General features: G+C 40.2%; 1 protein-coding gene across 1 annotated transcript in view; it reads right to left on the bottom strand.

Annotated features, from left to right (window-relative positions):
- Nucleotides 1–17,428: 17,428 nt before the first annotated feature.
- PAPPA (pappalysin 1) overlaps nucleotides 17,429–24,229 on the bottom strand; it is a 256,529-nt gene continuing 249,728 nt past the window's right edge. Inside the window, exon 22 of the mRNA XM_036854577.1 lies at nucleotides 17,429–22,852. Coding sequence (XP_036710472.1) covers nucleotides 22,745–22,852 — 108 coding nt within the window. The 3' untranslated portion in view covers nucleotides 17,429–22,744. The remainder of the gene's footprint in view (nucleotides 22,853–24,229) is intronic.

Here is a 24,229-nt window from a genome sequence, read left to right as displayed (position 1 = left end):
GTTGAGGCAGTTTGGGAGGAAATAGGGGCTGGAGGGGACTCACAGGTCTTCCAGGCTGGGTTGAGCTTGGAGAAGGCTTCCAGGAGCATCATCGGACATAGTTATGTTGGGGGTTCAAATTCAGATTCAGCCCTTAATGGTCTTAAGACCTCGGGAAAGTTATTTAAAAGTTCTTGCCTCAATTTCCTCATGTATAAAACGAAAATACTGATAATTGTATCTATTTCAACGGACTATGTGTGTGCTAAATAAGTGAGTGCATAGTACTTAATTCCATGTTGGGCATGTAGTGAGCCTGCAAGCAGTGTAAGCTATAATACTAATTATTAATACACTTATCTAAGCTGAGATTTAAAGAATGAATAGCAGTGAGCTCTGTGTAGTTAAGGGAGAGTGTTCCAGGTAAAGAGCAGAGCCTGAGTCCAAAGCTCAGATCTAAGAGGACATGGCACTTTACAGTAACCAAAGGAAGTTCAGTTTGGCTGGAGCATAAAGTGAGTGGTGGGTAGGTGGTGGCGGGGATGGGAGCAAAAGACAAGCCTTGCAAGGAAGGCAGAATCTAAAACTTTGGGCAGCTGTATCCTTGAGAGGTGAGCCTATTTCCAAATCTCAGGCTCTGAGACAAATTTACAGGTGAATGGAGTCCCAGTAACTGATGCTTTGTATGTGTTAACATGAGTTACAGGAGAACTGCAGATGTTTGAGATGAAAGCATTTGGCAGGGAGCTTCATGGAAAATATTTTTAAAGTATCAACATGGAGAAAAATTAGTAATGGCTCGACAGAAAGCTATTCCCCTAGTGGAAGAGAAATATCAAGGTTTTGGGTTTGGGTCTTGGATGGTGCACTAAATGTCTGGAAACTAAGTTTTCTCCTTGGCTCCTTGGGAAGAGGTTTTGAAATTGGTCCTTGGGAATTCTGCCTCCCTGGCCTGTGCTTAGAGAGAGAGAGAGAGAGAGTGTGTGTGTATGTGTGTGTGTGTGTGTACAGATGAATGGATGTATGGACACACTGTGTCTGTCCAGGAATTGGAGAAAATGAGATGTCTGGTTACTTCTTGTCCTACACGTGGTCTGTGTTACCTCGGTATGTTTTTAATCCTGAAAAGGAATGTGTTTGTTCAGTGCAAATGTATTGAGGAGAATGAGCTGCTGCTTTTCCTTGCAAAGCCCAGACAGGTTCCTGGTAGGAGCCACAGGGGAGGACCCCGCCTCCTAGACTAACTTTTGTCAAAGGACAACATCTGTGCGCTCCCTCATACATTGAAGAAGGAAGAGGAAATGAGGGAGACAGTATAGGGTCTCTGAATTCAGAGGAACCTGAGGTTTTCTCAGCCAGACTACCCTTCCTTCTCTTTTCTAAAGCCTTACTTGTTCTTCAGGGCTCATCTCAAGGCTCCTCGAAGAAGCCTTCTGGGTTCTTCTCCAGCCCCATCTCCTCTGATTGCCCACGTGTTGACAATATTCTGACTTAAATTCCTCACCATGCGTTCTCCCACCAGCATTCTCTTATCCAGGCTCCTCCCTCTGCCTGGAACCCCCTTCTCTCCCTTCTTGGTCTTCATGTTCGAAGCTCCATTTGATCATCACATTCTTATCCTCAAGCCTGAGTCCCTCTCAGTCTTGGCCTTTGACATTAGAAAACATGTGTTTCCACTCTCATGTCTTTACCAATAGACCGGGAACTCCCTGAGAGCAGGGGCCATGTGGTGTTTATTTTATCCATTTAGAATCCTCGTCACCTAGCAGAGTAGGTGTGTGAGTATATGGACGGTTGAGGGATTGGATCTGTGGTTCTCAAAGTGTGGCCCCTTGATCAGCAGCAATGTGTCTCATGGAAAGTTTTCAGAAATGCACATTCTTGGGCCCTACTCCAGCACTACTGAATCAGAAGCTCTGGAGTGGGGCCCAGAAATCTTAACAAGCCTTTCTGGGGATTCTGATGCACGTGAAAGTTTGAGTGCCACGGGTCTAGAAAAAGGGATTGGACAGCTGTGCTGAGAACACCACTGTTCCTAAGACGTTCTGTTAACACTAGCTTCAGTAGAACTCAGGGACATCATGAACTATGGACAAAAAGTTCTTTACTCTGTGAGGAAGCTAATTTGGGGAACTCTCTGGGCAGTTTTCTGTGGATTTAAACTGTTAAAAGAACTCATGCAACCATCCTTGTCTGTCATGACACATATCCTCAGCACTCAGTTCTCCTTTTCTAGGAAAAATGAATTGCTACTGATTTGACCCCTCACAGCCTTTCTACCTCTTCTGGCTACATTTGGCCCCTAAAAATCCTGGATTATCCAGTTGTCCATGGCAAGTGTGTGTATTCTAAGTAAATCATACCACTTTTTTTTCCCCAGTAGCCATCAATATCAAAATAATCACCGATGCTATCCTACTATTTCCTACAACTCTCTTGATCCCAGCTGCTTTTTTCCATTATTTCCCATCACAGCCAGATCATTTCTCACCTGGGCCACTGCTCCAGCCTCCCATTTGGTCTCAGCACATCCTGGTTCGCCCCTGCAACCCTTGTTCTACACAAAGCGGTCTACCTCAAAATTTAAATTTGTTTCTTACATCCCTTTCCCTGAAAATGTGCATGTCTGTCCATCACCCTCAGAATAATGTTCAAACTCTTTAGTGCTGTACCAGAGCCCAGTGAATTCCTGCCCGTTTCCCTGAGCTTTGCCACCCTGGAGTATTCAGGTCCAACTTCCCATGGTCAGTATCCACATCTCTTTGCCTGAGAGCCTTTTATGATGGCCTGAATCTATGCTTCCCACCAGCATGAAGTACAAATGTGCTGAAGGATTAATGTTCCAGGGGAATCCCTTGATGGGAATGACTGGATAAGTACCCCCATTACCTAGCATCTTGGGTGCTCTCCACTGGCTCAGAGTTCCCTAAGGGGATTAAGCTGTAGTTGCTCACAGTAGTAACATGTTGGATGATACATCCTCTCTTGGCTACCTTCCCATGCTTGTTTCACATCTCCTCTCCTCTACTGTAGCTACTGGGATCATTATACAGATAAACTACTTGCACTTAAATACTTGCCTCGGGGTTTGCTTCTGAAGGAACCCAAACTAAGACACACAATTTCAAAGCTCTTGGCAATTTGGTGTCTATATAATTCTGTCATCAACTAGCACATTTCTTCCCCAATGTGGTTCTTTGATTATTCTTACACCCAATCCAGATTCCAGTAGCCTGAACACTTGCCATTCCCCAAGCAGGCCATGCCCTATTTCACCCTGTTGGTCTTTGCACATAGTGTTAGCTATGCCTGCAACATTTACCATTTTCCCTCTGGGATGGATTCCCCCATTTATGACACTGCACACCAATGAGCTAGTTGCTTGTCTCTCTCTGTATTTGGATAGTACACTCTGTGAGGGCTGTGACTATGGCTGTCTGTCTTGGCTATCACTCTTATCTGTACTTAGTCTAATGCATTACCCATAGTAGTGCTCAATAAACAGTTGTTCAACATGCAATTGAATAAATGAATATCTTTAAAGGTTAATAAATATATTTTGTGAACTATTGCAAATCACTGTTAAGTGATGTGCATATGGAAGGATCTATTTATACTATGATTTCAGCACGGTGACAACCAGAGTTTGTTGAAAGGACTTGGTTAACATCTCTGCAGCCTCTGGGAAGAATTCTGCTTAGCTTGGAGAGCCATGAGTTAAAGAGGGAAGTGAAAGCACTTAGCTAGTCAGGTAGCCTAGGTTGGACGATGCATGGTGCAGCTCCAGAGTAACATGGGGATAAGAAACCTCTCGCTCTCAGTGGTGGACCACAGCCGGCTGTGTGTTCAAGCAGAGAGAAAACAGAGAATCTCAAAAAACCGTGGGCCTTGACTGCCTCCAGTCCCCCTTTATTTTATCTCTAGGCATGGAGTCCAGTCATCCAAGACCCCATAGATCATGCCTCTCATCAAGAGCCCTGTGGGGAGAGCCCAGATACCACGTGGCAGCAAGGCAAGTCAGTCAGCAATGTTACCCTGTCCCCTGCTCAGGGGTTCTGGGCCAGTGACAAGTTCAAGTTCCTACTGAACCTTTGTCAATTTCTCCATCTGTTTAAAAAGAAAAGAAAACAAAAGATCAGATTAGATCAGTTGCTTTACATTATGTTCTTTAGGATCCCAAAGCTCTAAGGAGTTGTCACTGATCGATGATCCTGGTTTTCTTAGAGGAGATAGAAATGGGCTAACTAGGAGGGTCCCTCATCCCCTCTTTGATTAGAGAAGCTCTTTGACTTTTGGTATTTCATATAATATTGCACTTGAAGAATGGATCGCCTGGCCAAAGAGTTTGAAAATCATTGACTGACGTGATTACATCTGAGCCAACCTCCCAAGAATATGAAGCCCAGAGAAGTAAAAGGCAGGCATCAAAATCGGATAGTTGGTGGCAGGGGTGCATTATTATTACATGGAAGCTCCTTGGGTAAAGCAGATGAAAAACTGCTCCAGCTCTGTTTGGGGTAGGATGTGGTTCCCCAGGGAATGAACTCCAGTCTTCTGGTTGCTTCTGCACCCACTTCTCCATGGCACTTTTCACAGCTCCATCACAGCACTCACTCTGAGAGCAAAGGACACAGATCAGCTCATTTTATCTGCCTCTTGGTCATCATTATCCCCAGTATCCGGAGGAGGAATCAAGAGTCTCAGAGGTGAGATAGCTTGTCCATGGTCCCAGTGCTATAAAGCAGAACAGCAGAACTGGAACCCAGGAATCCTGACTTTTCATTCTTCCACAATACCAGCACACATTGCTTCTCTTCCCCACACGTTGGGGAAGAGAAGGGTCAAGCTTTGTTGTATTTTAAAGAATCGTTGCTAATTTGGGGAAAAAATGTGGGTGCCACTTCCTGCTGAAGTGGGGTCTTTTTCCGCTTTCAATTCTTTTAGGAAAAAATGTCTTCTTTCTAATGGAGCATTTTTGCCAGTGGATCTTTTAAAAAACTTTATGTTGACTTATAATATACATACAGAAAAGTATGTGCACTTATGGTAAGTGCTTGATGAATTTTCATAAACTGAGTAGACTTGTGTAACCAGTACTCAAATCAAGAAACAGGACATTACCAGCATCCCCAAAGATCCCTTATTGTCCCCTTCCAGTGACTATCCTTTCTACCCTCTGAAGGGTCCCACTATCCTGATGTCTAACAGCATTGAAGTTTTTCTTCTTCCTCTTCTTCTCTTCTCCTCCTCCCCCCTCCCCCTCCCCCTTATTATTATTATTATTAGTGTTGCTATTCATGTTGAGCTGCTTTCATTCTCTTTTTAAAAATAATTTGAGTGAAATTCACATAACAAAAGGAACCACTTAAAACTGAACAATTCAGTGGTATTTAATATATTTATAATCTTGTGCAATCAGCACCTTTATCTAGTTCCAAACATTTCCATCACACCAAAGTAAAACACCTTACCCAGCAATCACCTTCTCCCCATGTGCCCCTCCCCAAGTCTCTGGCAACCACCAATCTGTGTTATGTCTATATGGATTTATCTGTTTTAGGTATTTCATATGAATAGAATCATATGTAACATTTTGTGTCTGGCTTCTTTCACTTAGCATAATGTTTTGGATGTTCATCCACTTTGTAGCATGTATCAATACTTCATTCTTTTTTATGGCTGAATAATATCATTTGTTTGTGTATACCACAATTTGTTTATCCATTCATCTATTGATGGACATTTGGGCTGTTTCGCATTTTGGCTATTATGAATAGTGCTGCTGTAAACATATGTGTACATGTAGTAGTTTGAATATCTGTTTTCAGTTACTTTGGGCATATATCTTGGAGTGGAATTATGGAATCATAAGGTAATTCTATGTTTAACTTTTTGAGGAACCAACAATCTGTTTTCCACAGCGGCTGAGCCATTTTTTTTTTTTAAGATTGATTGATTGATTGATTGATTGATTGCCATGTTGGGTCTTCGTTTCTGTGCGAGGGCTTTCTCTAGTTGCGGCGAGCGGGGGCCACTTTTCATCACGGTGTGCGGGCCTCTCACTATCGCGGCCTCTCTTGTTGCGGAGCAGGGGCTCCAGACGCGCAGGCTCAGTAATTGTGGCTCACGGGCCTAGTTGCTCCGCGGCATGTGGGATCTTCCCAGACCAGGGCTCGAACCCGTGTCCCCTGCATTGGCAGGCAGACTCTCAACCACTGCTCCACCAGGGAAGCCCCACGGCTGAGCCATTTTATGTGACCACCAGCTTATGTACAAGGGTTCAAATTTCTCCACATCTTTTTTTAACTCTCCCATTTTTTAAAATTAAAATTAAATTTTATCCATCCTGTGTCTGCAGTCTTTGGAGAAATGTCTATTCAAGTTAATCGCCCATTCTTAATTGGATTCTCTGTCTTTTTGTAGTAGTTCTTTACGTATTCTTGATAAATGATTTGGAAATATTTTCTCCAATTCTTTGGTAATGTTTTTTGATGTACAAAACTTTTTTTTTTTTTTTTGCTTTCAATGAAGTAAATTTATTTTTATCTTTTGTTGCTTATTCTTTTAGTGTCACATCTAAGGTCCACTGCCAAATCTAAGGACATGAATATTTACTCCTATGTTTTCTTGTAAGAATTTTATGGTTTTAGCTTTTATATTTAGGTCATTGATACATTTTTAGTTCATTTGTGTATATGGTGTGAGGTAGGAGTCCAACTTCATTGTTTTGTATGTGGATATTCAGTTTTCCCAGTGCCATTAATTGTACTTTGCTTATTCTTGTACTTCATAAAATGGAAAGCATATAGTATGTATTTTTTGTGTCTTGCTTCTTTTGTTCAATACCATTTTTGTGGGATTCATTCATACAAAGTTGTAGATCATTTATTCTTATTGCTGTATAGCATTTCAGTGCATTAAGATGTACTACTTACTTGCCCATGATACTGTTGATGGACATTTGGGGAGTTTCCAACTTTGGTCTATCGTGAATAGTGCTGCTATAAACATTCTAGAACCTGTCTTTTGGTGAACATACATAAGAATTTCTGTTGGTTGTACTTGTAGAAGTGGAATTCCTGGATTTTAGGACCTGCTTATCTTCAGCATTAGATACTGTCATAGCATCTTTTTAATCAAGAAAATACTAAGAGGTCATTGTTTAAATGTCTCTCTTTATGAATGGGTATTCTACCTATTTTTATTGAATATGAGAAGTAAGGCAATGGGGCAGGTAGATATGTGGAAATTGAGTGAGCTAGAAATAAAGGTAACATTTCCCTACCGGGTGCTTTAATTGCCAGCCCAAAGGTTCACTTCACTGTGGACTTCTTCAGTTACAAAATGAAAATTCTATAAATCAACATTGATCCTTTCCAAAAATGGCATAAATGATGCTCTCAAAAGCAGCACCTCTGTGGATAAATTGGAATGGTTTAAACACCCTCCTTCCTTTACCTTAGGTAAATTCTGCCTTTATGTCCAGAACTTTCCAGTCTATCCATCACAGAATCACTAACCATAAAAAATGAAAAGGTTCTTAGAAACCTAAATTTCATACTGTTTTTGCAAATGAGTAAAGGGTGATTTCTCAGCAAATGGAGATTTTTTTTCTTTATCAATTTTTTTAAATTGAAGTATAGTTGATTTACAATGTTAATTTCCGCGGTACAGCAAAGTGATTCAGGTATATATATATATATATATATATATATATATATATGTATATTATATATATATACACACATGTTCTTTTTTAAAATATTCGTTTCCATTATGGTTTATCATAGAATATTGAATATAGTTCTCTGTGTTAGACAGTAGGACCTTGTTGTTTATCCATTCTATACATAAAAGTTTATATCTGCTAACCCCAACTTCCCACTTCATCTCTCCCCCAAGCCTCCCCCCCAACTTGGCAACCACCAATCTATTCTCTATGTCCGTGATTCTGTTTCATAGATAGGTTCATTTGTGTCATATTTTAGATTCCACATATAAGTAATATCCTATGGTATTTGTCTTTCTCTTTTCTGACTTAGTTTGCTAATCTCTAGTTGCATCCATGTTGCTACAAATGGCATTATTTTGTTCTTTTTTATGGCCGAGTAGTATTCCATTGTATATATTGGGTGGGCCAAAAGGTTGGTTTGTTTTTTTCCGTAAGATGGCTCTAGTAGCACTTAGTTGTCTTTAACTTCATTTGAAACAATTTTGTTAGACTGTATGTGACAGTTGTCATATCAGCGTGCATTTAAAAAAAGACTCATCAAAATTGGTGAATTTTTGTGTAGCCATTTTAATATTGAAGATGGAAGAAAAAAGGCAACATTTTTGGCACATTATGCTTTATTATTTCAAGAAAGGTAAAAACACAACTGAAACACAAAAAAAGATTTGTGCAGTGTACGGAGAAGGTGCTGTGACTAATCGAACATGTCAAAAGTGGTTTGTGAAGTTTCGTGCTGGAGGTTTCTTGCTGGACGATGCTCCATGGTTGGGTAGACCAGTTGAAGTTGATAGCGATCAAATTGAGACATCAATTGAAAACAATCAATGTTATACCATGTGGGAGACAGCCGACCTACTCAAAATATCCAAATCAGGCATTGAAAATCATTTGCACCAGCTTGGTTATGTTAATCGCTTTGATGTTTGGGTTCCACATAAGTTAAGCGAAAACAACCTTCTTGACCATATTTCCACATGCGATTCTCTACTCAAATGTAATGAAAGTGTTCTGTTTTTAAAATAAATTGTGACGGGCAATGAAAAGTGGGTACAATACAATAATGTGGAATGGAAGAGATCGGGGGCAAGCGAAATGAACCACTAGAACCACACCAAAGGCTGGTCTTCATCCAAAGAAGGTGATGTTGTATATATGGTGGGATTGGAAGGGAGTCCTCTATTATGAGCTCCTTCTGGAAAACCAAACAATTAATTCCAACAAGTACTGCTCCCAGTTAGACCAACTGAAATCAGCACTCAAGGAAAAGCATCCGGTATTAGTCAACAGAAAACGCATATTCTTCCATCAGGATAACACAAGACCTCATGTTTCTTTGATGACCAGGCAAAAACTGTTATAGCTTGGCTGGGAAGTTCTGATTCATCCAGTGTATTCACCAGACATTGCACCTTCGGATTTCCATTTATTTTGGTCTTTATAAAATTCTCTTAATGGAAAAAAATTCAATTCCCTGGAAGACTGTAAAAGGCACCTGGAACAGTTCTTTGCTCAAAAAGATAAAAAGTTTTGGGAAGATGGAATTATGAAGTTGCCCCAAAAATGGCAGAAGGCAGTGGAACAAAAGGGTGAATATGTTGTTCAATAAAGTTCTTGGTGAAAATGAAAAATGTGTCATTTATTTTTACTTAAAAACCAAAGGTACTTTTTGGCCAATCCAATATATATCACATCTTCTTTATCCATTCATCTGTTGATGGAATTTAGGTTGTTTCCATGTCTTGGCTATTGTGAATAGTGCTGCTATGAACATAGGGGAGCCATGTATCTTTTTTTTTTTTTAATTTTTATTTATTTAGTTAGTTAGGTAGTTAGTTATTTTTGGCTGTGTTGGGTCTTCGTTTCTGTGCGAGGACTTTCTCTAGTTGCGGCGAGCGGGGGCCACTCTTCATCACGGTGCGCGGGCCTCTAACTGTCGCGGTCTCTCTTGTTGCGGAGCACAAGCTCCAGACGCGCAGGCTCAGTAGTTGTGGCACACGGGCCTAGTTGCTCCGCGGCATGTGGGATCTTCCCAGACCAGGGCTCGAACCCGTGTCCCCTGCATTGGCAGGCAGATTCTCAACCACTGCGCCACCAGGGAAGCCTGCCATGTATCTTTTGTATTATAGTTTTGTCCAGATACATGCCCAGCAGTGGGATTGCTGGATCATATGGTAACTCTACTTTTCTGAGGAACCTCCGTACCGTTTTCCACAGTGGCTGCACCAACTTACATTCCCACCAACAGTGTAGGAGGGTTCCCTTTTCTCCACACCCTGTCCAGCATTTGTTATTTGTAGACTTTTTTTTTTTGTAGACTTTTTAATGATGGCCATTCTGACCAGTGTGAGGTGGTACCTCATTGTAGTTTTGATTTTCATTTCTCTAATAATTAGCAATGTTGAGCATCTTTTCATGAGCCTATTGGCCATATGTATTTCTTCTTTGGAGAAGTGTCTATTTAGGTCTTGGAGCCTTTTTGTTTTAAAGATTATCATGAGCGTTGTCTTTCCCACACTAACTGGTCAATAGAAGATAGGGTAGTTAGAGAAGTGGACATATTCCGTTCTCCTCATGGGTTTGGGACATGGCCAGTGCCATGTCAAGAACCAAGATTCTGCTAGTCATGGAAGGCAACTTTTGGCAAAAAATGCTCACTTAGCAGCAGTTATGGTACAAATTGTTAACTTGTTCAAGGAGGTGAGGATAGTACAAAGACGATGATATCTCTAATCAGGTTAGGCAAGAGACATTCTGGTCAAGAAGGAGAGTACTGGTTAGGGAGGCAGACCTGGGGCTCCGTGGCTGCATGATATGTAGCCCTAGAGGATGTCCTCCCCAACCCAATCTTCAGTTTATTGTTTGACAAATAAACTAAACACAGAAAAGCAAATGTAACATTTATACTGCCACTGTCCTTTCCATTTCCATGATGGGCATCTATGGACGAGGAAAGTTCAGAGAGATGACTTTCCCAAGGTCACATTACCTTTTCTCTGGAGCCTGGATGTGTTATAAAAACCCTTCTCCTCCCAGCACTGCAATCACTACCAGTCAATATGTGTTGAGATTAAGTTAAAACAATTTCCATCCCTGGAGTATTTAAATAATTGGTTTTGGCTTAAACAAACTTAAGATAATCATGAGAAGAGAGAATCAGTGTAATGTAGTGTTTACACTTCAAAGAGATTGGGACTTGATTTGGGGCCACTCACTATGAACAATCACTTAAACACTGAGTCTCAGTTTCTTTCACTTGTAAAAATGAGACTCATGATCCCTAGAACAGTATTTTTGTGAGAATTAAAAAGAGAAACTAATCTGCTTCCATGTCTTAAAGAAAGACATCCCTTCCTTACTCCCACTCTTGTTGTTATCCTTTTGAAGTACAAGCTAGAAAGTAGAATAATACTGATTTTGTTTTTTAATTTGTCTTCACCCTGGGCCTGTTCAATTTCATGGGCGAGTAACTGAGATTTGTCATTTCACAGAGATGGAAGCAAGTTTAATACACTGTACAACCTCAGGCCTGGTGGTGTAAAAGTGATGTACATTTTCTCCATGTAAATATTGGAGAACTAGGCTGAGTGTATTGTATCCGTCTCCCTACAACCTCACTTCTTCTGAAGAGTGCTGCCTGCCATGGGAGTCATATTTACCCAAGGATGGGGTGGAGAAGTATACTGAGTACCTGCTATGTGACAGCCCCCTGCTGGGTTCTTTACTTAAATTATGATATATTTTCCTTAGGACAGCCCTTTTAGGACAGAAATGATGAATCCATTCTATAGACAAGGCTACTGAAATATAAACAGGTAGAGAACTGCCCAGGATAACATAACATATAAATGGCTGTCATCCCAGATCCCATCTGACTCTATTCTGATGCCTTCCCCAAAGCCGCCTTCTTTGATCTTAAGACATCATCATGATAAAACCACTGAGAGGTCATAAGGAATATTACTTGTATTTCCAGACCTACACACCTGATCACATGGTTTTAGATTTTCAGAGTTCGTGATAGCTGATCCTAGAAAACAGCTAGATTTCCCTGTCCCAATATTTCATTATTTAAAGAGAAATCTAATAGGAACTCTACTTTCTACTCAATTCATCTGTAAACACAAAAATTCTCTAAAAAATAAAGTCTATTGACTGAAAAAAAATCTAAAATCAGTGAATAGCAGAGGTGTGTAATGACTTACTAGAATCACAGAATGTTAGACACTGAAGATCATTTTGTCTAATTTCACCATTTAATAGAATGCGTAAAATCCTCTGTCCACCTACTGTCACCACTTTCATCCAAACAGCCATCATTTCTTTCCTGGACTACACATTGTCCTCTGACTCCCTACATCTGTTCCTAGCTCCCTCCATTTTCTTCTTCACATTGCCACTTGAGGGGTCTTTCTCTATACAGCAGTTCCTTATTAGTTATCTATTTTATATATAGTAGGCTGTATATATCAATCCCAATCTCCTAATTTATCCCTTCCCCCCTTATCCCCTAGTAACCATAAGTTTGTTTTCTACCTCTGTGACTGTATTTCTGTTTTGTAAATAAGTTCATTTGTACCATTTTTTTTAGATTCCACATAAATTATATCATATGATATTTGCCTTTGTCTGACTTACTTAACTTAGTATGATAATCTCTAGATCCATCCATGTTGCTGCAAATGGCATTATTTCATTCCTTTTTATGGCTGAGTAATATTCCATTGTGTATATGCACCACTTCTTCTTTATTCATCTGTTGATGGATACTTAGGTTGCTTCCATGTCTTGGCAACTGTGAATAGTGCTGCTATGAACATTGGGGTGCATGGATTTTTTGAATTAGAGCTTTCATCTTTTCCAGATATACTCCCAAGAATGGGATTGCTGAATCTATTTTTAGTTTTTTAAGGAACCTCCATACTGTTTTCCACGGTAGCTGCACCAATTTACATTCCCACCAACAGAGTAGAAGGCTTTCCTTTTCTCCATATCCTCTCCAGCATTTATTATTTGTAGACATTTTGATGATGGTCATTCTCAGCAGTGTGAGGTGATACCTCATTGTAGTTTTGATTTGCATTTCTCTAATAATTAGCTATGTTGAGCATCTTTTAATGTGCCTGTTGGCCATCCGTATGTCTTCTTTGGAGAAATGTCTATTTAGGTCTTCTGCCCATTTTTTGATTGGGTTGTTTGCTTTTTTGTTATTGAATTGTATGAGCTGTTTGTATATTTTGGAAATTAAGCCCTTGTCTGTCACATTGTTTGCAAATATTTTCTCCCATTCCATAGGTTGTCTTTTCATTTTGTTTCCTTTGCTGTGCAAAAGCTTCTAAGTTTGATTAGATCCCTTTTGTTTATTTTTGCTTTTATTTCTATTGCCTTGGGAGACCGACCTAAGAAAACATCGCTATGATTTGTATCAGGGAATGTTTTCCCTATGTTCTCTTCTAGGAGTTTCATGGTAGCATGTCTTGTATTTAAGTCTTTAAGTCATGTTGAGTTTATTTTTGTGTATGGTGTGAGGGAGTGTTCCAACTTCATTGATTTACATGTGGCTGTCTAGCTTTCCCAGTACCACTTGCTAAAGAGACTGTCTTTTCTCCATTGTATATTCTTGCCTCCTTTGTCAGAGATTAATTGACTGTAGGTGGGTGGGTTTATTTCTGGGCTCTATATTCTGTTCCATGGATCTATATGTCTGTTTCTGTGCCAATATCATGCTGTTAGACTTAATTGATATCTACGGCACACTACATCCAAAAAAAAAAAAAAAAACTAGAATACACATTCTTTACAGGTGCACATGGAATTTTCTCTAGGATAGACCACACACTAGGACGCAAAACAAACTTTAAGAGGAGATTATTCCAAGCATCTTTTCTGACCACAACAGCATGAAACTAGAAATTAACCACAAAAACAGAAATGAGAAAAAAAGATTACATGGAGACCAAAAAACATGCTACTAAAAAAACAACGGGTCACAATGAAATCAAAGAGGAAGTAAAAAAGTATCTCGAGATAAATGACAATGAAAACACAACCATACAAAATCTATGGGATGCAGCAAAAGCAGTTCTAAAAGGGAAGTTCATAGCGATACAGGCCTTCCTCAAAAAACAACAAAAATCCCAAATAAATAACCTATGACCTTAAAAAATTAGAAAAAGAGCAAACAAAATCTAAAGTCAGCAGAAGGAAGGAAATAATAAAGATCAGAAGGGACATAAATAAAATAGAGATTAGGGCTTCCCTGGTGGTGCAGTGGTTGAGAATCTGCCTGCCAATGCAGGGGACACGGGTTCAAGCCCTGGTCTGGGAAGATCCCACATGCTGCAGAGCAACTGGGCCCATGAGCCACAATTACTGAGCCTGCGCATCTGGAGCCTGTGCTCTGCAACAAGAGAGGCCACGATAGTGAGAGGCCCGTGCACCGCGATGAAGAGTGGCCCCCGCTTGCCACAACTAGAGAAAGCCCTCACACAGAAACGAAGACCCAACACAGCCATAAATAAATAAATAAATAAATAAATTTAAAAATAAAATAAAATAAAATAGAGATTAAAAAAATAGAAAAAAATCAATAAAACCAAAAGCTAGTGTTTTGAAAGGATAAACAAAATCAACAAACTTCTGACCAGGTTCACCAAGAAAAATGAGAGGACCCAAATAAACAAAATAAGAAATGAAAGAGGAGAAATAACAATTGATACTGCAGAAATACAAAATACTATAAGAAAATATGAACAATTATATGCTAACAAAACAGACAACGTAGAAGAAATGGATGAGTTTCTAGAAACATACAGCCTGCCAAAATGGAATCAAGAAGAAACAGATAATTTGAACAGACTAATCACTAGAAGTGAAATAGAATCTGTAATTTAAAAGCTTCCTGAAAGCAAAAGTGCAGGACTCAATGGCATCACTGGGGAATTCTAGCAAACATACAAAGAAGAACTTATACAGATCCTTCTCAAACTCTTCCATAAGACTGAAGAGGAGGGAACACTCCCAAAGTCATTCTACGAAGCCACCATCACCCTGACACCAAAACTGGACAAAGACATGACCAAAAAAGAAAATTACAGGCCAATATCTTTGATGAATATAGGTGAAAAAATCCTCAACAAAATATTAGCAAACCGAACCCAACAACACATAAAAAGGATCATACACCATGATCAAGTTGGATTTATTCCAGGGTCACAAGAATGGTTCAACATACACAAATCAATCAATGTGATACACCACATCAACAAAAGAAAAGCAAAAAACGCATGATTGTCTGAATAGATGCAGAAAAAGCATTTGATAAAATTCAGCATCTATTCATGATAAAACTCTTGCTGAAGTGGGAATAGAGGGAACATATCTCAACATAATAAAAGCCATTTTTGACAAACCCACAGCCAACATTATACTAAATGGTGAAAAGCTGAAAGCCTTCCCACTAAATTCTGGAATAAGAGAAGGATGCCCACTCTCACCACTTCTATTAAACATAGTGTTGGAAGTGCTAGCCACAACAGTCAGACAAGAAAAAGAAATAAATGGTATCCAAATCAGAAGAGAAGACGTAAAATTGTCACATGGTGATGAAGACTCCACACAAAAACTATTAGAACTGCTAAACGAATTCAGCAAGGTAGCAGAATACAAGGTTAATGTACTGAAATCAGTTGCATTTCTTTACACGAACAGTGAAATATCAGAAAGAGAAAGTTAAAAAAAAAAAAATAATAATCCTCTTTAAAATTGCATCAAAACAAAACCCTGGGAATAAATCTAACCAAGGATGTGAAAGACTTATGCAATGAGAACTATAAAACATTGATAAAGGAAATAGAAGATGATTGAAGCAAATGGAAAGATATCCCATGCTCTTGGATTGGAAGAATTAATATAGTTAAAATGGCTGTACTACCCAGAGCAATCTACAGATTTAATGTGATCCCTATCAAATTACCCATGACGTTTTTTCACAGAACTAGAACAAATTATCCTAAAATGTATAGGAAACCACAAAAGACCCAGAATTACCAAAGAAATCCTGAGGAAAAAGAACAAAGCTGGAAGCATCACTCTTCCAGACTTCAGACAATACTACAAAGCTATGGTAATCAAAACAGCGTGGTACTGGCATACACACACACACAAAAGACTTTCTCTCTTAATCTTTCTATTTGGGAAATATTTGCCTCTTTGCATGAACTATTCTTTAAATCTTGTTTCAGTCTTCACAGTGAATTGAACTGAACTGAGTAAAACATTCTCTTTAATAATTTATCTAACTTTAGAAATGGCCAGTTACCTGGTAGAATTTAGCAATGACTCTTGTTTTATTATTTGGTGCCCTCCCTCATGTCTCTCAGTGGCTTGTGTTTGTAAAGAGTCCAAAAAACCTGCTATGGGTAGTTCTTGACTTCTCTCCCCCTGCCCTTTTATGTAATTCACAATGATGTCCCCAAACCACTCTTTTGTGCAGAATTCAACATTTCAAGTATCAGCAGATAAACCTATATTATGGTGGTACTGCCAGCCCATAGCTCAGTGTACAGTGCATGCAATGCCTGTGCAAGTACTTGAATGCTTTAGTGAATCTTGTTTTTATGCTTCTAAAAAACAAGTAGATATTAGAAAACTTAGTGCATTATTAATACTTGTCATAAGCAGCTGTATCTCATAATAATCATAACAAGAGTTAATATAATCTGTGTCTGGCACAGCTCTAAAATCTTCGCATATCTATCTTAGTTCATTCCAACAACAACTTCATGAGATGGGTACTTTTATTTCCATTTTACAAATAAGAAAACTAAATTTTAAAGCAATTAAATAGCTTTCCAAAGATTGCAGAGCTACTAAGTGATCTCATGAAAAATGAGATCCAGTGGGCAGCTCGAAAACAGCAGAACTTTGGTCTCAGCTGCCAGTGCATTTGATAAACTGGATGACTGAGTGTTCAATTACAGTATGAAGAAAATAAATGAAAATAATGAATATGCTGAAGTTTATCATTGGAGAGAGCATCAAAAATATTAGACATGACTGGAAGTGATATTTGTTTTAGCTCCCTGGAAACTGAACTTTCTTATAACATGTAAGAATGTTTTTCAGTTTTTGCATATGCAAAGTGTAGATGCCTTCAGGAATTATTTCTGTAGAAGACTGGGTGTATATTAGATTCAACTTCCTGCTACCATTGATCTTCTAATTCTAGGCCCTGGGATTCTCTTCCATGTTAGTGTGTATATGTGAGAGTCTTTTAGATTTCCACAAGAGACAAAAACCACACCACTACTTTTGAAGCATACAAGCTATTATATATTTTCATAATATAGAACTTTAAGGTATAGTAATCAACAGTGGCAAAATATTTCTGTCTTTGACATTATTTTTTTGTGAGATCTAACCTGTAATTGAGACCAGAGAAAACAGTATGGAAAAACAAATCCATGAGAACAGGATAAAAATATCATGAACAGCAAAATATGTCTGAGTATTTAAAACCGTATAGAAAAAATAAATTAGATGAACAATTGTGTAAATATAAATTAAAAAAGATGACATTCTTAATAAATAAAGTTTACTATTTACATTTTTATATATTGCTGAAAGACTTAACTTAGATCCATAAAAACACATAAACAGGAAAAAATAAAACCCAAAAAAGGAGCAGCAAATTTATGCGCGTGAGGTACAGAAAAAGGATTGGAATTGTGTTTTGTTTTTGGTGCTTAGATTTTCTTTTTTCTTTTTTTTTTCTTTTTTATAGTAGGCCAGTAGAATTCTCTTGAGAACAGATTTTAAGCACATCAATGGAAAGTCATTTTTTGGTAGTTTCCAGAAGATGCGAAACAGATTTCAACATCATAATAATTAGAAATACCCATAATAATTATAACAATAATAAAAAGGTATAATGATACATAAATATGGAAGAGCAGTTTGTAATATGAATACATTTTCTCTAGACGAGATCACAGTTTTATTTTGTAAATATTACATTTAAGTATATATATACACACATATATGTACAACTATATATACATGTGCATATATATGTAAATTTATATTTATATATAATATCTTTATATAGATAGATATCTGCGGACAGGTTATTGATTATAGAGACCCAAGAAAGCAAGTCAATAATTGTTCAAACTTCTCCTCACTGACTGCTGGTGTAGAGTTTAAGAAGCCCCGACTTTGCACTCAGAATGCTGTATCTTCTTTTAATGGAACACTCGATGTGGAATTTTAAGTCTGAGAAGAAAAAGAGATTTTAGGGACTCCCTTCCTCTATAAAGTTGGAAATGGCCCAGAAGTCTTGAACAAGCAGTAAGCTGACTTTTACACTGTAGGAAGTCACTGTTTTCTTTCTTTTTTAATCAAATTATAGAACCGGTAAAGGCCAGAATAAGGGGGAGAAAGTCCAATTTATCTACAAGTGAAATATTCTCAAATGCAAGCCTCTCTCTTAAGGTGGATTTTAATCTAGGAGCTCCACCTTTATTCCTTGATATATCAAAGAGCACTCCCTGTCTTTCTTAAGTGGCCAATGGGCCTGTGCATTCTTGAAAAGTAACCCATAGACTTTGTGTCAAGCCTTGGCTCTCACAGATTGCCACAGCCCCTTTAAAACCTCAGGGCCTCACAATCCCCGCCCTCCCACTGTGAGGTAGGTAAGTAGTATTATCCCCATTTTGCAGCTGGAGAAACTGAGGCAAATGGAGAGGCAATATGATGACTTGTTCAAGATCACTGAGCAAACTGCTGCCTGGAGTCAAGAATTCTGTGTTCTTACTCTAAGGACATGATTCCTCTCTTGGCTATTACACATTTCTTTTAAAGATCAAACAATGGGTAGGAATTTGGTGAAACTTGAGCAAATTACAAGAATAGGCTTTTATTCCTTTGCTTTTTAGTTTTATGTTTGTTGTTTGCTTTGTTTGTTCTGTTTCTCAAAAACCATGGGAATTACCTGTCTGGTCATGTAGCAGCTTTTTAGGAAAGTGGACTGTGCAGTGTGATTCTAAGTGCAGACTTCATAAAGCCCAGTGCTCTAATGGTAAATACAAACATTTTATAATGTGAAAAGTGTGACACAATATGTCCCCTTAATATTTGGAAAAACCAGTTTCAAGCCCTCCCCATTCCCTGCTATCACTGATTGACACCAAACAAATAGACAAAATGCCCCCCCCACAAACAACAACTACATATTAAGGGGAAAGATGCCTTATTTCCTGGACCTACCACAATGTACAGAAAAAAACAGACAGCAATATAAAATCCCACTCTACTCCTGCTAGGGAAACCTTTATGCTTGTGTCTACCTACTGAGTCTGTAGAATAAACAATGTCCTTCAGAAAGCACAAAAATAGGTTTTTAAAAAATTCTTATTTTTAATCATGCATTTTATTTACTTTTAATCTCCTTGTCTTCTATTAATCTCTATCTGTACAGCTTTGTCACCATCAATTTCTTCTTTTTATTTTCCCACTTGAAGTAGTTCCAGAAAAAAAAACATAACAAAACACAAAACCTCAAAACTGTTCACTTGAATTTATGGTTTCCTTCCTTCCTTTCTCTCTGTCTCTCTTTCTTCCTTTCTTTCTTTCCTTCCTTAACACAGGTAAGACCTATAACAAATTGACAGTTAGAACCAAGTTAAATCAAACCTGGAAGGGAGGTAGCCGAAATCTGTCTCAAAGAATTATTTTCAACAAATAGCATTGAAGCATTGGCCAAGGTGGGAAGAAGACCAAGAGAACTGTCTAGGCAGTGACTCAACATGCTGAAGCCAGGAGTAGCAGCTGACACCCTCCATCTTCAGAGCCTTACTATTTACAGTCATTGATCTCTCCCTTTCATAACACCCTAATTCAGCCACCAGAATGGACTTCCCAAGGACAGTCTTCCCTTAAAAGGTGGTTGGCACAGAATCTGGGGGGTAATGCAAGTCCTCTGGCAGCCAGTGGGGTTGCAGCTTGGAAAGTCTTCCTAAGAGAAGGCTTGGAGAACTGTCCACCTTATCTTTTCTTTCTTGCTGTTAACAGGCTAATACTTCTTCAGAACTTCCAAGTTCTGAAGAAGCTAATACATCTTCAGAACCTCCAAGTGCTTTAGGACCTCTGAGCTGCTGACAGACAACAGGGTTTCAGAGCTGCCTCCTTGTGAGTACTCCACTGTCCTCAACTGGAGATGATGATCAGGGGATGAGATACTGAGTTTATCCCCAGAAAGAAAATGAAACCGAGAATCAGTGCATTGCATGAACAGAGCTGACTGTCCTCCACTAAGGTTTGAGAAGGGCCTATTAATGACACCTTGCATGTGGGCCCAAGGCTGGCTGTCAATCAAGCAGCCTCTCCCACCTAATATCCTTGGCAAATATGAATTTGTGAGTAACAGGTTTGAATGATGGTAAGAAGGAGACTCTTTCTTTGCTCATAAGGGCTTGATCAATCTGAGAATCTGAAGGTAGAAGTCAGCCTTCAGAAAACTTTTGTCAGCTGAAGTGTGTGTGCAAGTGAAGGAGGAAAGAGCATGAGAGTCGATTTCAGGGAAGCTGGTGAGGTTCTTCTGTGATTCCTGCCACCCCACCGTTAGTAATGTTGTCTTTGGGTCTCCAAGGCTTTGCACTACTTATTGATGTAAAAAAGCAACTGGGAGGGCTGACTCTGTTATCTTTCTTAGTTTGTTCCTTCCTAGCTAGCACCACCCAGGTTGACAACTCAGCTAGAGCAAAAGAGGGGCTTTAAGAGTTGGCAAGAGTTCTGAGATACTGGAGAGGGGTACAAAATGGGATCAATGCTTATATAATTATTATTATTTTGCCAAGGATTGGCCCTGGTAATTAGAGGGGAAAAAAATGCCCTGAATATAAATGAGATATAAGTTTGTGAGAGGAAACATAAAGGATTTGAGCCAGGCCTTAACAGTGGAGTGCCTAGAACCCAATCTAAGAGTTTGTAATATGGTACAAGCCACACAAAACTACCTAAGCACTGCATCCTTATTTGTGGGCACCTGTGCAAAAAGCACCTTGATATATTTCTTAATATAACAGACCACAGATGGCCAATAGATATCTTCTCAAGTGTTCTTGATCAGTAGGTAATTGCTGTTGGGAGTGATACAGTAAGAAGGTTTCTGAAGTTACTTTTGGTCCCTGGAAAAAGGGCTATAGCTGATTAACAACGCCTGCGTCAGATGCAGGAATGAGGAGGGTCAGCCCATGTGCCTAGTATTTTCCATTGCTATGCTAAACCTTGTTTTTGTTGGTTGTCTTCACTAGACTTGAGATGATCTGTAGCAATCTTTATGCGATATATCTAGTTTAGACACTCCCATCACCTCACTTTCTCAGTTTCAAAAATCACGTCAAACTTAAGCATTCTCTCCACCTCATTCTGGATCCATCTCTTCCCATATTAATTCAAAAGGAGTGGACAGGTAACTGGCTGAACAGAGGCAAAGAGGACCCCAAAGAGGTGGAGGCTTCTATGCACGTTTGGCTAATTTCCTCTTAACTTTCGGAGGCTGAGCACAGGAGAGAGGGAAGGGCTGCCCAACCACAGGTGGGGCTGGGGTAGCGGGAGCTGGAAGACTGTGGAAAGCACGATGGCTGTGCTGGGGTGTTGGGGACCGAGGCTGTGAACTCTTCGGCTTCCCTCTGACAGCCCCTCTGGAACACAGTCCAGACAGATTCCACGCAAGACAGTTGTCTGTTCCAGAACTCTAGCTACTTGGGGCAAAAGTGAGGTCCTCAGGCCTGCTCTAGCCTGGAGGGGCAGGAAGGCTTGGATAAGGATGGTAACTCAAGAGTCCCTAAAATTCCAGCAGTCTCTGCAGGGCTCCAACATCACAGAAACTTAACACTGTTCCATTTGGTTATAAAATCTAACACTGGCTTAGACATTCTGGACTCTCAGTGAGGATTCCAGCATCTTAAGTCCCTCAATTCCCTTCCAGGATGAGAAGCCCACCCATGGGGGACTTCACTTCTCACCATGTGGGCCTATGAGGGGTTTTCTCTTGCAGAAGGGCTAAGAGGTGAGGAGCTGTGGGAAAATGTGGGTCACTTTTAAGGCAGACTGTTTGGTTGTGTGGGGTTTTTCCTAACCTAGTCCTACCATCTTGGGGTACTCAATGTATAGGATAGAGCAGCCGGAAAAGTAGCAGCAAATGTGGTCCCAAGGCAAGATTTGGGGAATGGGAGGGATATTATGGCCTCAAGCCTCAAGCAGGGGGCTGTTATAATACCTTGACATTGCAATCCTAAGCCATTTCTAGCTTGGCCTCGAACCCCGGAGTTGCGGTAAAATCCCCCGTGGCAGCGGAAGAATTTGGGGGCTTTGCATACCTTGGATTCTTTACCTCTTCCTGGGTCCTACTTCCCTAGAAGGTAGGTGATCAGAGACCATTTCACTTCCAATCCCAAAGGACTGCACACTTGTGCACACCTTACGTATTTTAAGCCTCAGGGTGTAAGCTATCTTAGCATTTCAACACTTGGTCTTGGCAGTTTCTGTAACTCTCTTTCTCCCAAGGACAGTGTTGGCTAGGAGCTTGGGAGAGGAAAGACTGAGTGTGCCCCAGTCTCTCTCTGCTCAGTCTCCAAAACTGCCCTCACGCGGATGTTTGCATGGGTGCATACGCGTGCATGCCTACTAACCACAGATGGGCACACTCCTAGATACATAACTCCTAGATACATGTTTCTTGCTGTGGTCGTGTGACAAACGGTTAGAATTTTAGGAGGCTCAGGGACTGCACGCCGCATATGCAATCCATCTAAGACTTTGGGATGGGATTCCATTCCATCATTCAACATGGCGAGACTTGGTTCACGTGCCCCCACTACGAGTCCTTCCTGGGTGAAATTAAAGGCAGACCGGTTGGGTGCTAAGGATCCCTGGTGTGGAGAGGCCATTCCGTTGAGCAGCTGACTGTGAAATCAATACCAAAGGGATGCGGGTCCTGGCATTGGGAATTCTTTGACAACTCCTTGTCCTTCCTTAGCCATGGCTGTATCCTCGGAGGTCTTTCCGGCTGTGTTCTTGGGCCTGGGGGTCCCGACAAGCACAGTCACCCTGTAGGTCACAAGACATAGGGAAGGGGGTGACCTGCAGAGAGAAAGGTAGAAGAAGTGAGCCAGGTGGTTGAGGCCAAAGCAGCAAATTCCAGAGAGGCAGTGCAGGGCAGATCACTGGGTTTGGGGGGCAGCAGATTCAAGATCAAGACGTGGCTCTGCTTCTTACTAGCCCTGTGATAACTTTTATCAAGGTCACCATGGTCATTATCATAGCACGTCCCATTTTCAGGGGCATTTATTACAGGTCAGGCCAAGTGCTAAATGCTTTCCAAACAGGAAAACACGGAATCCTTTGACAACTCTGTAAGACAGACACTAAAACAATCGCCCTTTTATAGAAGGAGAAACTGAGGCGCAGAAAGGGGCAGGCATTTGCCCAAAGTAATAAGTGACAAATCTGGTATTTAAAGTAGGACAAGCAACCTCCCCCTGAGCCCCAGGTTCCTAGCTGTGGAATCAGCAGAATAAAGACCGACCTTGCACTGTGGACTCACTCTGAGGGCTGAATGAAATCATGGGTGAAAAATTGTAATGTACTACACCAGAGTTGGTTAATAGACCTGTACAATGGAATATCTAACTTATAGGGCTGTTGTGGTGATCAAGTGATATAAAGGATGTGACAGGGTCTTTTAAGAAAACATAACTCTCTGCATATATTGGTAATTTTGATTTTGAGAGGCAATGACGAAAACAACAAAAGCATTTGTCAGCAAGCTCAGACCACCTTCTAGGGGGCTGAAATCCTGGTGGGGAACATTTCACAGAGAGATTTTTGCAGAAAATTTGGTTGAAGGATCTCGGGAGCAGATTTCACCATGAGAAAAAGCGAGAGGCACACAACATGACAATTCGATATATGTATGTATTACGAAGGTTGGAAAAAAATTAAAGGAAATTTAAAAAGAGAAAGCGAGAGGCCCAAGTTTCAGTTCCCAGTCCATCCCTTCACACGCTGTGTGACCTTGGGCTGGCTGTCCTTTCTAGAAACCGTGAGAAAGAGCCCAGTAGACTGAATGTCCTCCCCACAGAGCGGAGGCTCTCTTTCCAAAGAGCACAGTGCTGTCCCTGCTTGAGCCCCAGCCTGGGCTGACGCGAGTGGATTTCACCTCATTGCATCATGACATTTGCATATAACTTTCCCCAGAGGGTCCCCCATCTGCACAGATGGATTTAATGACCTCATTCGCCTCCTGCCTGGGCAGGGTCTCCAGTGCTCACACAGGCCTGGAGAGCATCTTTGTCTCTCTAGCTTGTGGGCTCATTCTCTATAATTCTTTTTCTCTCTGCCCCTGTGCCCACCGCCCTCCCTCTTTCCCTCCCAACCTCTCTCCACCCTGCAACTTGTCAACAATTTAAAACGTAGGAATGAACAGGAAGATTGAAGTAGAAGCCCCAGCTCTTCACC

The sequence above is a fragment of the Balaenoptera musculus genome, chromosome 6, assembly GCF_009873245.2.
Source record: "Balaenoptera musculus isolate JJ_BM4_2016_0621 chromosome 6, mBalMus1.pri.v3, whole genome shotgun sequence".
Taxonomy (NCBI): domain Eukaryota; kingdom Metazoa; phylum Chordata; class Mammalia; order Artiodactyla; family Balaenopteridae; genus Balaenoptera; species Balaenoptera musculus.
The sequence above is the reverse complement of the archived record's forward strand: the minus strand, read 5'-3'. Positions and strand labels throughout refer to the sequence as shown.